General features: G+C 41.4%; 1 protein-coding gene across 1 annotated transcript in view; it reads right to left on the minus strand.

Annotated features, from left to right (window-relative positions):
* Nucleotides 1–6,933: 6,933 nt before the first annotated feature.
* The window catches only part of SMS (spermine synthase), a 51,029-nt gene continuing 43,608 nt past the window's right edge, over nucleotides 6,934–14,354 (minus strand). Inside the window, exons 10-11 of the mRNA XM_080377591.1 lie at nucleotides 12,836–12,951; nucleotides 6,934–9,763 (exon numbers count right to left, since the gene is read on the minus strand). Of these exons, the coding sequence (XP_080233717.1) occupies nucleotides 9,721–9,763; nucleotides 12,836–12,951 (159 nt within the window). The 3' untranslated portion in view covers nucleotides 6,934–9,720. The remainder of the gene's footprint in view (nucleotides 9,764–12,835; nucleotides 12,952–14,354) is intronic.

A 14,354-nucleotide genomic window follows, 5' to 3' on the forward strand; every position in this document is an offset into this window, starting at 1 on the left:
TGATGATAATAATAATAACAACAGTTATAATTAAAAGGAGGGAGAAGGGGAGAGGAATGAAATCCAAAGGCAAGAGTTCTCTCAAGTGATGCACAATACGGTTGCTCACCACCCGCTGACCGATGCCCAGCCAGTCCCTGAGCAGCAGCTCCCAGCAAACCCCCCCAGTTTATATACTCATCATAACATCCCATGGTAGGGAATGTCCCTTTGGCCAGTTCAGGTCACCTGTCCTGGCGGCGTCCCCTCGCAATCTCCCATGCCCCTCCAGCCCTCCCACTGGCACAGCCTAAGAAATTGAAAAGTCCTTGACTTAGTATAAACATTACTTAGCAACAACTAAAAACATCAGTATATTATCAACACTGTTCTCACACCAAACCCAAAACACAGCACTGCACCAGCTAAGAAGAGAACTCTATCCCAGCTGACGCCAGGGACGCTCCCCTACATTTTTAAAGCAGTTATAAATGATGATGCTACAGCTTTTACTTTCAACATTTTTCCCTTACCCTGCACCTTCTTCTGACCTGCTCCCCACCATCATCGGTTCCCATGCCTGCACACCACTCAGGTCTGTGGCACAACGATGAACCAGGCAGGTCCATTTTAAACACAGATTCCTTTTCTATCCATTCAGTTCAGCAGTGTAGCTGAAGTGAGATCGGTTCCCCATCTCCTTTTACCATCTCTGCTTCCTTGGTTTTAACCTAATCAGTTTGCCACATGAGCACAGGAGAGCCAGCTGCCACTCTCACAGCAGAAGAGCTAATACAGGGTGGTGAGAACAAAGAGGTGGGAGTGTAAAGATGACTAGGACCATTTTACACGGCACAGCTACCAGAAGAAATGCCTTCACCGCAACCCCTTCACTCGAGCTGCACCACTGAGGGAACTGGGTTGAACAGATTTTACAAAATGCTCCATTGAGTAAGAAAGTCTGAAATATTTTTGATCTTTCAGAAGTTACAGCTAATTAAATTGTCATACATCCCTCCATACTCATGTGCATTTACTAGAAATGTATCTAGAAATAGAAGTTCAGACAGACAGGGAACAAGGGGGACCCCACCTTCAAGTCTCAGCAAACCTAGTAGTCAGGTCTGTCTTGTAAGCAAGCTCTTAAATAAGTTCTAGCATGACCCACAGACTGAAGATACACACCGCATAAGAAATGTTTTGGCAGCATTTCAACTTTTCAGATTTAGCTCAAGAGAATAACCAGTCTCATTATTAGGGATAAGAGTTCCAAAGCTTGTCAATATTTTCATGCGTGCGGGCTAAACAGTCAAGCAGTCAGCAACTTAAGAAAGGCTGGGACTTGTTTTAATGAGGCTGTCTCTTTCTCTACTTACCTTAGAAGAGCACTAAACTCCCTAAACTCCTCTCTTCCCTTGTTTACTGTCTTCCCAGTCACATTTAAAAGTATCACTTTTTTTTTTTTTTTTTTTTAGGTTGGAGATGTTTCAGGAAGGCATTCCTGCATCTTGCACATGGCCCTCCAGAAGAATCCAGGTGACCAGTGTCCGCTGTCTCACTTGCCCCGTTAGCAGGGGACCCATAAACCGGAGTGGGCTGCAAGCTTTCTTTGTGGTGAGAACAGTGGTCTACCCAGAGCCATGAGTCTCTTTTTTGTCCCTCTCCCTGTCCTGCAGCTCTGACTCCCACGCTGCCTGTGCAATCCACCTGGTACCCCAAGAAGGGGGGCTTCTGGGTGAGCACTGCACCTCGCATCTGAGCGGGCCCAATACATCCAGTGCTCCCAGCCTGCTCTGGCCTTACTGCCCTGGTGCAAACTGTGCCCACGGCACGCCTGCCACGTGATGCAGCAAAAGGTCACAGCTGCATGCGCACATGCTGGGCTAGACAAGCACAGCCTTTCCATTCTACACACCAATGGCTTTGGATTGTACCCAGAAACAGGCTCTCCACATCTCACATACGTCCTGGGCTGTAAGGCACTGCTACATTAAAGCAAGCTTATTTTTGTCAGAACTGGTACAGATCATCAAGGGTGGTGCTGGGATGCTACACAACCTCCTCATGTTCTGCACTATTAGACATGCAAGTGACAGCCTGCACAGCTTTGATGCAGGAGTCAGTGTATATGATAGGATGAGCAAGTGGTTTGGTATCTGTAAGTGAACTGTAGTCCACCACCTGCTAGCCCCATCTCCCATGCACGGTAAGGTTTTGGGCTAGCTTGGGTCAGCATCCTGGTTTTGAGGTACCTTCAGCAGTTCCCAGCTCACACGCCATATGGTGTCAGAGACAACAAAAAGAAGTAGACTTGAAGTGGGCAGGACAGAGAGCTTTGGCTGGAACTCAGGAAACAAAAGAGTTCATGACCTCTGGAAGAAGGGACAGGCCACTCAGGAGGACCACAAGGATGTCATGAGGTTATGCAGGGAGAAAATCAGAAGGGCCAAGGCCTGGCTAGAACTTCATCTAGCTACTGCTGTAAAAGACCATAAAAAAATGTTTCTGTAAGTACTTTAGTAACAAAAGGAGGGCTAAGGAGAATCTCCATCCTTTACTGGATGTGGGGGGAAACATAGTGAGAAAGGATGAGGAAAAGGCTGAGGTACTTCATGCCTTCTTTGCCTCAGTCTTTAACAGTAGGACCAGTTATTCTCCAGGTACCCATCCCTCCGGGCTGGAAGACAGGGACGGGGAGCAGAATGAAGCCCCCACAATCCAAGGGGCAACGGTCAGCGACCTGCTACACCACTCAGACACACACAGGTCTATGGAGCTGGGTGGGATCCACCCAAGGTACTGAGGGAGCTGGCGGTGCTCACCGAGCCACTTCCCATCATTTATCAGCAGTCCTGGCTAACCGGGGAGGTCCCAGGTGACTGGAAGTTGGCAAACGTGACACCCATCTACAGGAAGGGCCAGAAGAGGGATCCAGGGAACTACAGAGCTGTCAGCCTGACCTCAATACCAGGGAAGGTTATGGAGCAGATCACCTTGAGTGCCATCACATGTCACGTACAGGGAAACCAGGTGATCAGGCCCAGCCACCAGGGGTTTGCGAAAGGCAGGTCCTGCCTGACCGTCCTGATCTCCTTCTGTGACAAGGTGACCTGCTTAGTGGGTGAGGGAAAGGCTGTGGATGTTGTCTGCCTGGCCTTTAGTAAAGCCTTTGACACCACTTCCCACAGCATTCTTCTGGAGAAACTGCCTGCTCGTGGCTTGGATAACTGTACTCTTTGCTGGATAAAAAACTGGCTGAATGACAAGGCCCAGAGTGGTGGTGAATCAAGTCACATCCAGTTGGCAGCTGGTCATACATGGTGTTCCCAGGGCTCAGTACTGGGGTCACTTCTCTGTAATACCTTCATCAATGATCAATGGGTGAGGGGATCGGGTGCACCCTCAGCCAGTTTGCAGATGACACCAAGCTGGGCAGGAGTGTTGATCTGCTGGAGGGCTTGAAGGCTCTGCAGAGGGATCTGGGCAGGCTGGACCAATGGGCTGAGGCCAGTGGTATGAGTTTCAACAAGGCTCAGTGCTGGGTCCTGCATTTGGGTCACAACAGCCCCACACAATGCTACAGGCTTGGGAAAGAGTAGCTGGAAAGCTGCCTGGTGGAAAAGGATCTGGGGGTGTTGGTCGACAGCCAGCTGAACATGAACCGGCAGGTGGCCAAGGTGGCCAGCAGCATCCTGGCTTGTATCAAAGATAGTGTGGCCAGCAGGACCAGGGCAGTGATCGTCCCCCTGTACGTGGCACTGGTGAGGCCGCACCTTGAACACTGTGTTGAGTTTTGGGCCCTTCACTGCAAGAAAGACATTGAGGTGCTGGAGTGTGTCCAGGGAAGGGCAGTGAGGCGGTGAAGGGTCTGGAGCACATGTCTGAGGAGTGGCTGAGGGAACTGGGGCTGTTTAGCCCGGAGAAAAGGAGGCTGAGGGGAGACCTTGTGCTCTACAACTACCTGAAAGGAGGTTGTAGCCAGGTGGGTGTCAGTCCCTTCTTGCAAGTAAAAAGCAATAGGACATGAGGGAAGTACCTCAAGTTGCACCAGGGGAGGTTCAGATTGGATATTAGGAAAAAATTCTCCACTGAAGGGGTTGTCAAGCATTGGAACAGGCTGCCCAGAGTAGTGGTTCAGTTCCCATCCCTGAAGATATTTAAAAGACATGCAGATGTGGCGCTTAAGGACATGGTTTAGTGGTGGACTTGGCAGTGCCAGGTTTATGGTTAGACTGTGATCTTTAAAGGTCTTTTCCAACATAAATGATTCTGTAAGTGCATCTTTACTATGACTTCTTAAGGCACATGGCTGTCTCAAAACTAAGTCCAGAAATTGTAGGCAGATGTCCTGCCTTTCCCTAGTATTTAACCATTATATATACGGTAAGAGTTTTGTAATGGTAGCAGAAAAATTTTACTACACAACACAGGTAAGAATTTCAAGGAGGATGCTATCCTCTTTAAAAATAGGATAATTAAAGGAACACAAATTGACTTCTGTCAATCTTCATGGGGTTTTAAACAATGAACTGCCAAAAACTTGTTGCCTGGAAAAAAAAAAAATCTGTCATCCTTCCATCCCAAATCACCAACCAGTGGTTATAAAACAAACACACCTAAGTGTTCCAAGAGATGCCAATCATTAGTGTGTGATTTCCCAGGATGCCACACAAATTAAGAGCTGAATTTGGACAGAGCATGGAATAAAAGAAAATAATTTTAAAGAATCAAACCCATCTGTTTTTATAATTAACTAAAAGTCAAAGAGGGAAGTGTTGGTAATACTAGCAGGCACTAGAAAAAAAAAGCTTCATTAGCTTTTTAGTATATACACTCATCTTTGACATTCTCATCTACAACTGTTGTAAAATTCCATAGCTGCTTGTCTTTGTATGTACAAAGACTACTCATACTAAGCTGTCTCCACTATACATCAGTAAAATACTTCTGTCTTTAGGTCTTTCAGAGTAAAGCATGCTAACGGTCCTGCACAGGCATCTGCACAGGCAATATGGCACACAATATGTTGTGCATTTGTCACTGAGGTCATGAAAATTATCCTCAAGCAACATACAATGAAGTTGTCATGGCACTTCGAAGTCAGATGAAAAACCCTAAAAAAAGCACTGCTACAGCTATTATATTTTCATATATTTGCCAGTTCTCATCAGTTTTTCCCAATTCCGTGAAATGAAGACAGCAGAGATGTCAGTGACATGCTTCTGCCTTCCAGCCTTGCATGCTCACAATGACAACCCACAAGAGTTAAACCCTGCAGTTCCCTCTCCTTTGGGCTTCATGAAATTTGTATTTATTTGCTTAGGTAATCCACCTATCCTAAAACTCCTTCACCTGAATACTTTCCTTTTGGTCATCATTTAATGTCCAGCAGTTAAGTTCTCTCCCTCCTAAAATACTTAGAAGCCATCTGGCAATCATTACTTAGCAAAAACCACCCAAACATTTACAATGTCTCTTCCTTCTCCCTCTGATACTTACAGAGGGTAAGCTAGGCATGGCTACCAGCAGCACTCTTTTGTATGTCCAGATGTGCTCCCCAAATCCCACACACACACACCCCCCCATCTGTTGTGCTGTTTCCAGTTCCTCCTCCTGGCTCATTTCCCCAGTTCCCATCCATCTTAGCTCTTGCTCCTGCATCCTTCATTTGATGCTGTACAGGAACACTTCTCATCACGCTTCCAGTCATGAAGTGCATTTCACCTTCTTTCCTTCCTTTATACTTCTTCCATTTCTACCTCTGAAGCTCAAGTGCACTAAATGCATGACCGCTCTATAAATTTCTGGACTGCACATCCTTCCACCCTTCACATTCCACATTTCTAACTCCTTGCGCCCTAAAGCATCCACACTTCAAAAAGGCACTTCTGTGTTTCTTTATGCTATTATTAATCACTCCTGCACTTACTTCCTCTGCTACTTCTCTCACTTGCTCCTTCAGCACCTCTTTTAATGATTCCAACTACTCCTTCTTTCTGTGGGCAACGTTTGTCAGCTTCCTCCTATTACCCTCAGGCAACATCATTACCATCTCCTATTCCTAAATTAAAGAAACTGAGTACTCTTCTCACTTGTCCCCTTGCCTTGTTCCCTCCAGCAAGCTGTCAACACTTCAACTCTAAACAGTGAAAACAAAAAAAGCAGGATACCTATCTTCCCCCTCATGCATGCAGGCACTCTAAAATTACTCTTTATCCTATCCTCAAAGTGAGACTTTTTCCACCCTCAAAAAGTTAAGCCTTCCCCCTTCTTTTTCCCCAACTACCAAGTCCCGTGCTATCACTGTACTTAGGACAGATGTAAATAGTTCTCCTTTCCCGTTAGCTGGAATTTATGTTAAACTCAACGATCTCTCTTAGAAGCCACATGCATTGCCCGACATTATTGATGTTCCTGAATCACACCCCAGAGTAACTTCTTCCATGTGCCCATCCTGTTCATGCCCTTCTCCCTCTTCCTTAAACCTCTGTGCCAAAGCTTGCATCACTCTTTAAGTCTCACTTACTTTTCGCTTACTTATCTTTTCTCTATGCCACGCACCAAGTCACACTGCCACCCAAAGCCAACTTGCCACTTCAGCAGAAAAGCAAGACTTACAGACCTCCAAAAAATTCACATCAACAGTACTCTACAGAAAATTAGATCTTTCTAAGCAAATATCACTGAAGTCTCAAGTGATCCTGCCCATTGCAAACATCAATGTGCTGTTCCATATTATTTTTTTTATAGTATTTTTATAGTATTTTATCTGAGTATATCATATGGAAAATAACTGAGTTAATCTGAGAGACACAGAAAAAGATACTCAATAAGAGGACCATTAAATGCCTTTATGTTTGCTAGGTGACAAGGTAAAGAAGAGGTACAATGGTAAGCACCATACCCATCAGATCTGTCATTTTAACACTGAATCCAAGAATTCAAACACACAAGTAATAACAGTGTACCTTTATTTTTAAATGTGCACTGCACTGATGCAGTAGATACAACGCCAGCAGTCTTCTCTTTGCACAAACTACTATCAATCAAGTTTTTAATACTTAGATCACATTTCTAGGTGGAAGCAGCATTTAGTGCAAAGAATAAGAAAACCCTAATGTTAAACATATCGTGGGAACTGTTTGCATACATACTGCAGCAGTCATGGCTATTTCCCAACTGGCCTTAACATGGAAAACTAATCAGCCATAGCAGTTCGCATTTGAAAATTCTAACACAAAGGTTTGTCTTCCTTTTTAAAAAAAAAAAATCTACACTACAGCAACAAATAAATAAAGACTGACAGTGTGTAGATATTTGCTCAGAATCAGTTCAGCAACTTAAAAAAATATAATGTTCGGTGTTTGCTGAACTGCTTTATACTCCATCTATCACTTTAAAAAACCTACATTAAAAAAGTTTAAAGGAAAAAAAATAATTCCTCCAACTCTTTATACTGTATCAGTTGAAAAGGAAAGATCTGCAAGCACTGCTGCCTCTCACCTATCAGTATGTAATTCAGGTCCCCTGGTCATTCCGGGAACTGGTTACAAAACACCACTGCACACCCAATATCTGTGTGCTCAGTCTTGTGCAGCGATACTAATGAAAAGTGCTAGCCTTGATACCGCAAGCCAGCAAGCATATTAAGTCATATTTCAGTTCACAAGTTTCTTTGCTAAAAAACAACCACCCCCACTTGTCGTGACTGATTTCTAAATCTATCAAGCTCACTCAGTAACATATATACTGTAAGCCCTGTCCACAGTGAACATCTGTGTGCTTAATTTCACCTACACAAGTAATCACACTAAGAATCAATGGGAATACTCATGCTTGGAAAGTTGAGGATACATGTAACTTTACAGGACACCTGCATTCATTTGCAGCTACACAACATACTGATTGCAGTCCTGTATCATAAATGAAGCGTAACTACTACGTTACAGGCAATAATATCAAGGTATTTGCTGGGATGTATACAGAGCTAACAGACTTAGGGAAGTGCAAGACACTTTTTCTCTCCTGCCTCTGCTCTTTGTAGAGTATTTAGGGATGCACAAGTTGTAGGCCATGGAAGAACTATGCTCCATGTATATTAAAGAATTAACATTAACTTCAATAATTTTAAACAGTAAGACTGAAGAATACTTCTACTATTGACTCCCCAAACTGAAAGCATTTTAACAGCACAATTATACATCAGTTGAAGAGCAAATTTTGCAAGCCTTCCAGTATCAGTTAAATTCTATGTAGGATATCACTTAAATTCTACATAGGATACTCAGATTTCATAAAGAGTTTATATATGTGGGACACAGTAAAATTATTCTTTTTGTATGATTGAGAACATAGATCTTTGGAGTGGTTTTGTTTTGTTTTCATTAACAGTATCAGGGCAGGGGAATCTGCTGCCTCCAACAGAACTAAGAAAATGTTGATACTAGGTGTTAAAGGAAAAAACATCATTACTGTTCAGGATTAGTGTATAGGGAGATAGTGCACTTTTTATTCTGTCTTGGAAACGTACAGAAATGCACATAATGGTTATACCCTTCCTACCTCCTTTTGAGTGGGATAGTTTTAAACACTGAAAGCAAAGATTTAGGCAATACATAGCACATTCTTACAAAAATATAAACTTTTCAGACAACATGAGAAACAGTTAAAGAACAATGCTTTATCTTTCAGAACAAAACTACAATACAACCTAGCTTCCACTGATGTTTACACGGCAAGTGAATCTAATCCAGCAAGAGCCCCACACAACATGGTCAATCTGTGGCAATATGACCAGGATTTACCCTACTGAAGCATACATACCTGCCTCGATATTCAACACTGGTGCACATGAATCGAAAACACACCCACGTTTCTTTGCCCTCTAAAGAAATCTTTCCGTCATGAACCTAGTGCTTCCCATAAGGTTGAGGACTGTACACCCACAAGAACCTCATTACAGTCAATTTCTTACACTCTTGGGATAGAAAACCAGCTTTAATTCTCATGCTGATAAGAGTTCAAAGTGCCTCTATAACGTACTGTTAAATCTGTATCAAAATCCAAATAATCAATATGGCAGCAGCTAAAGAATTGTGAGGTGAAAGGTCAGAGATTACAGCAATTATGAATAAAACTAGAGTAAATGAACAAAATTTAAGTCCAGCTTTCTTCCCTTTGCAATGAAAGATTAGAGATTTCCTTTCAGAAGATTTTTTCCCCTTTTTTTTTGTTATACCCTTCTCTATATGGAAGCACTGTGGTGTTCATTTACAAAAAACAAAACACGAAACACCCTCCAGCCTTAAAAAGCACCATAGATAAAAATCTAGCGAAAAAACAAAAAACCCAAAACAAACTCCATGGACCACCCTTCAGGGATGAAATGCTAAAGATGTCTTTTTTAATCAATCAGTTTGTGAAGATCTACAAAAAAATAAAAAGGATCACATTCTAAAGGTTCAGTGCATTCAGCAGCTCTTAGTTTTGCTGCTTATTCATCTTTAAGTTGACTTTCAAAAATAACACCCTAGCTCATCAAAATATACATTTTCCATTTGCTTTTAAATTAAAATAATAATAAAAAACATTTAAAGAATTCACAATCAATAGCATGACTAAGTTTCAGGATCATCTACAGCATATAATTTAAAGGTTCAAGATGCCAATATGCAGCATGTGGTAGGCCTATATGCTCCATGCAGCATGTACACTTATGATAATCTTGAATAATCTTGATGTTCAAATATCAGTTTGTTTCTTCCAAATAGTGTAGAACACCCATCTGAAGAAAATAAGCAGTTAAGGAAAACACAATGTTTGTACTACATCACTAAAAATAAATTAGTTATTTTCACTTATTTCAGTTCTGAAGACTTCTGGCAGCTCAGAATGATGACGTAGGTAACACTCTCAAAAGTGATGCCTCCCTGGATCTTCTTTTTGACTCAGCAGTTCAAAAGAACATCCCATTTCCACTGACACTGAAATCCTTTGCAAACACATGTTTTTTAATTCCTGCTGCAGATTTCCAGGTGGTGCATTTTTTTGCATTGCAACTACTGAACAAACTACAGAAGTACTTTGGGAAGAGTGATCAAAACTTCAATCCGGAGTACACCAAGTTGGGATCCCCCTTGGTCATCTTCTCAATTGTAAAGTAGCAAGCTTGAATAGGAAACAGATATCCAGCTATTTGATTTGTCCCTAATGCAGACATAATCAGACAGAAAATTAACACAGAGACGTTCAGTAGCTGAACACGAGATGCCCAGGTACCTTACTAGGCAAAGATGTAAATGCCTACTACCTCAGCAGGGGTTCTGTTGAAGACTCGCTGAACAGATGTACTTAAGTTTTGCCTATGCTTTTCTCTGAAAGCTTCTGTGGTATTTGCCTTAGGCACCTAAATATTTCAGAAACAGACTTACGTTGCCCAGACTGAGCTAGAAGCAAACACAGAGCAACTGGCAGCTGTATCAGTGCTCTTCGCTGCTCCTCTGGGGGAAGATGGACCCAAGCTCAGCAGTCATACAGAAGCTACGCTCAAACCACAGCTCTCCACGTTACTCCTGGCAGGACAGACAACTGATCCTCAAAAACTCTCTTGCTATGCTGGGCACATGAGAGAGGTCAGAGCTACATAATTCTACCTGCTTCCAGAGAAGCAGACAGGAGAGCAAGACATGAACGTCACCTTTTTAAGAGTTACAGCAACAGCTGCAGAGTAAGGCATAGATTTCTGGGATTTATAACTTAGTAAAAACACAGATATATGTTCTTTGTTTACACAGTAAGGTCACACATGCTCCAGATAGGAGCCTCCCATGTTCACCATAAGGAAGGTCCTGGTGGAGACCTCAGGCATACACTTTCCTTAAAGTAGAGAGCTGGCTTTTATGTCAACAGCTACTTGAATTTCATGACCCCCACAGCAACACTGCTAAACACCAGAATTTCAAGTAGCAACTACACAGAATAACAATTCTTGAAGTAGGCAAAACAAATAACTAAGTGATAAGACAGCTTAGCACTTTGGCTACATTCAGGTACCCACACAGGTACCTTTTGGTCAGATTAAAAAAAAATTAACATTTAGGAAGTGAAAAGATTTGATCAATATCTCAAGAGATTTCAGGCACTTAGATGAAAATCACAAATGAGTCATTCTTCAGAAAGAAATAACCCCCTAATCTTTGATTACTTGTCACAACTCTATTGTGAATTATCACATCTCAGTCATCTGTGAAACAGCATTTAGGTATAACATTATATTCAGATACATACTCCTACTCGGAGAGCTCTCATTTTCAAGAAAGGCAATAGACCTTTACTTGCATTTCAGGTCTATGTTATTCGAACTCCACAGCCAAATTAGAAGTTAATTTGGGTTGATCTGAAGTCATCAAGATGACTTCTCCTTTAACATTCCTGTACTTATACTATTACACCATTGTTAATCCATTCAGAAAAAGCAAACTAATAAAGCTTGTCTCATTTCTCTAATAACTGTTCATTTTCAAGCTCTGTTATACCTATTTAATGGCCAGTTTTAATAAATTTATTGCTAGAAGTATTTTATATCTGTTAACTCACTAGAAACATTTACATTTATTTTTCAAAGGAAAGAAGCAGCCTTTGCTAATCAACTCATTTAGAAGTATTCTGCATACTTCCAAATAAACAATAAGCATTTAGAAGACTTTCTGCGGACACATACTTCAAATCACATGTTGCATTAAGGCCTAGCAGTTATAAAGGCAAAAATAACTAGTTTCTCTGAAACTGTAAGCTACAAGGGCAGGTATCTTCAGATCCTCTTTCACTCTTTCATTTTTGTCTTTGAAACGTTAAGATCCTATCAGAGTTACTGAAGAGCTGACGATGAGACACAGGGGAGCTTGTTACAGTCAGTATGAAGTCCAGAACAGCAGGCCAGAGCATTAAACAGTATCAAGATTAGAGACAGAGAAGGTAGGCAAACCAAACACACAGAAGAGAAGAAAGGCTGTGGCAGAGTTTCACATACTTAACATATTATGAATAAGCAGATCCTGGAAAGGTCTCTTCTGTAAAAAGAGGGACAGTCACAGCAGGCATTACCCTACAAAGACATTTCCTGGGAGACCACACAAAAAGTGATAAACACTCAAGGCAAATGGAGCCAGCAGAACCACTCTAGAGCAGATCAAAATGCCCCTCTGGAGCTAATGGCTTGAAGCAGAAACTTCTAGCTCCTTGTGTAACTTGCACACAACCCACAAAATGAAGAAATTCTGAAGGACTGTTTTCAGGAATGGGATGTTGCTCAGAAATGTGTATAGCCCTCCACTTGGAACACTTTTTTTCCAGTAACACTAACTAATAATGATAGGAACCACTTTTTTTCCCATTAAAAACCCAATATGAGCTGTATGTTCAAGAATAGATCTATCAGAGCATATTAAAGGTCTGGATCATGCTAATCTGTACGAAGTTAGTCTGGGATGTTTTGTGAAAGAAGAAAAATAAGATACAGCCCTGCCAGAACTCCCAGTCAACATTACCCTCATCATACACAGTTTATTCTACATTGCATAAACAATATACTTGGAAACACTCAAAAACATTAGAACATAGCCTGATTTTGAAAGGTGCTGATCATCTCACCAGCTGTGAATTTACGGCACCTTTAAAAAAACAATTCCTGCAATTGTCCTTAAAATAAAACTGCAGCAGTTTGTTTATTATGAGAAAACATTAATAGTGTTTAAATTAGAGCTGCCTTCTTGTACTTGAGTTCATTACCTCCAAGCAATCTAGGCTTGCTTGATTTATTAATACATACTCTCCACTCTTTTTCAGTCTTTAAGGATACAATTCCATGTAGGAGGGAACGCACACAGTTTCTTTCGAAAACTCCACAGGACAATAAAGCCTGCTAAGCTGTTCTTCATACAGAGTCAAGGCATCAGTCAGATTGATACAGTTTCCCTGAAGAAAAAAAAGAAGTCCCAGTTACAATCAAACAAGCAAGCAAAACTGAAGATGAATATGTAAGTTTTGACATTAATGCAAGGCTGCCACATACTTCAGAACCAGATACATGCTGGTTTTAATATTTAATGTTTACAAGGCAAATACTGAACAGCTTGTCTTCATTGTGCCCACAGCAAACAACAATTTGTATCTTTTCAAGAAAGGGTAAGTGGGGGGTGGCGGGGTATCTACTCATTAGCAGAAGCAACCACTACATTAGAGCTTTCAGTTAAAACAGACCATGTGTTGTTTACCTATAACGTCTACTCAATAACCATTTTCTTTATGATTGCTTAAATATTTTAGTAAGGAGTATTACAACATCCAGATTTTCTCAATTATTTAACATTGCCTAGGTCTTACAGTGCTTAAATGCACTATAAAAACCCCTATAACCTATTCATTTTAAACATTCTTGCACTGAGCAATATGACAAAATAAATCAGATTATACAGAAGTTCTGTGGCTGCAGGCTACATTGTCTTGAGTTTGTGTATCATGCTTCTGAAGAAGTGATTCCTATGACACTTTTCTTGGAGCCACATCTTATCTAAGAATATGAATAGTATCCTTTTCTGAACAAAATAAAAATCAGTGCTTAGATTACAAATGGTGAGGAATTTACAAAAAAACCCAACCAACACAAACCCAACAACAAACAACTCCTAAGTACAAGCACAACCTTGTCCAAAACGAAGTATTAACAACCAGAAGCTACTGCAGCACATAACTGAGATGCCCACATAGAGAAAGCTCTAAACAGAAAAGTGACTATCTGTAACAGGTTTGAAGATTGAGCAACAGTGAGCCTACAGAACACCAGACTGAACAAACTACCCAAAGCAGTAAGTCAGGTTGTGTAAGTTTAATAAAGGTTCTTGTCAAGTTTCTTGCCTTTCTTGCCTACGTAACTAAGTAAACTAGCTGATACTTTACAACCTTAATTACAATGATCTTAAGAGCGTGGCAAATGCAGGTTATTTGGACACTAACTTAAAATGGAGTAAAGCTGAATATAGTCACCATTGCATGGTCTATAAACTACTCAGCTTTAGTTTTCCAGGTATGAGACACGGAATAAAGACTCGCCAAATACGAACATACTGTTGCTGTGGCACAGCACAAAGACATTCTGCAGTTCTCATCAAGAGGGAGAAAATATTAATGGTCCTTGGCAAACTGACAGCCAGATGAATTGATATGTGGTCTTCTACCTCCACCACTTTCACGAGGAACCTTCAGCTCAACCTATAGGCCCCAGACATGATACCCAAGAATGCTGCACACTATACACAAGCAGGAAGTTATATGATGACAGTGCGTCTACCCTGACCACGCAGCATGTGCGTATCTGGTCA

The sequence above is a fragment of the Falco punctatus genome (assembly GCF_963210335.1).
Source record: "Falco punctatus genome assembly, chromosome: 2".
Lineage (NCBI taxonomy): Eukaryota > Metazoa > Chordata > Aves > Falconiformes > Falconidae > Falco > Falco punctatus.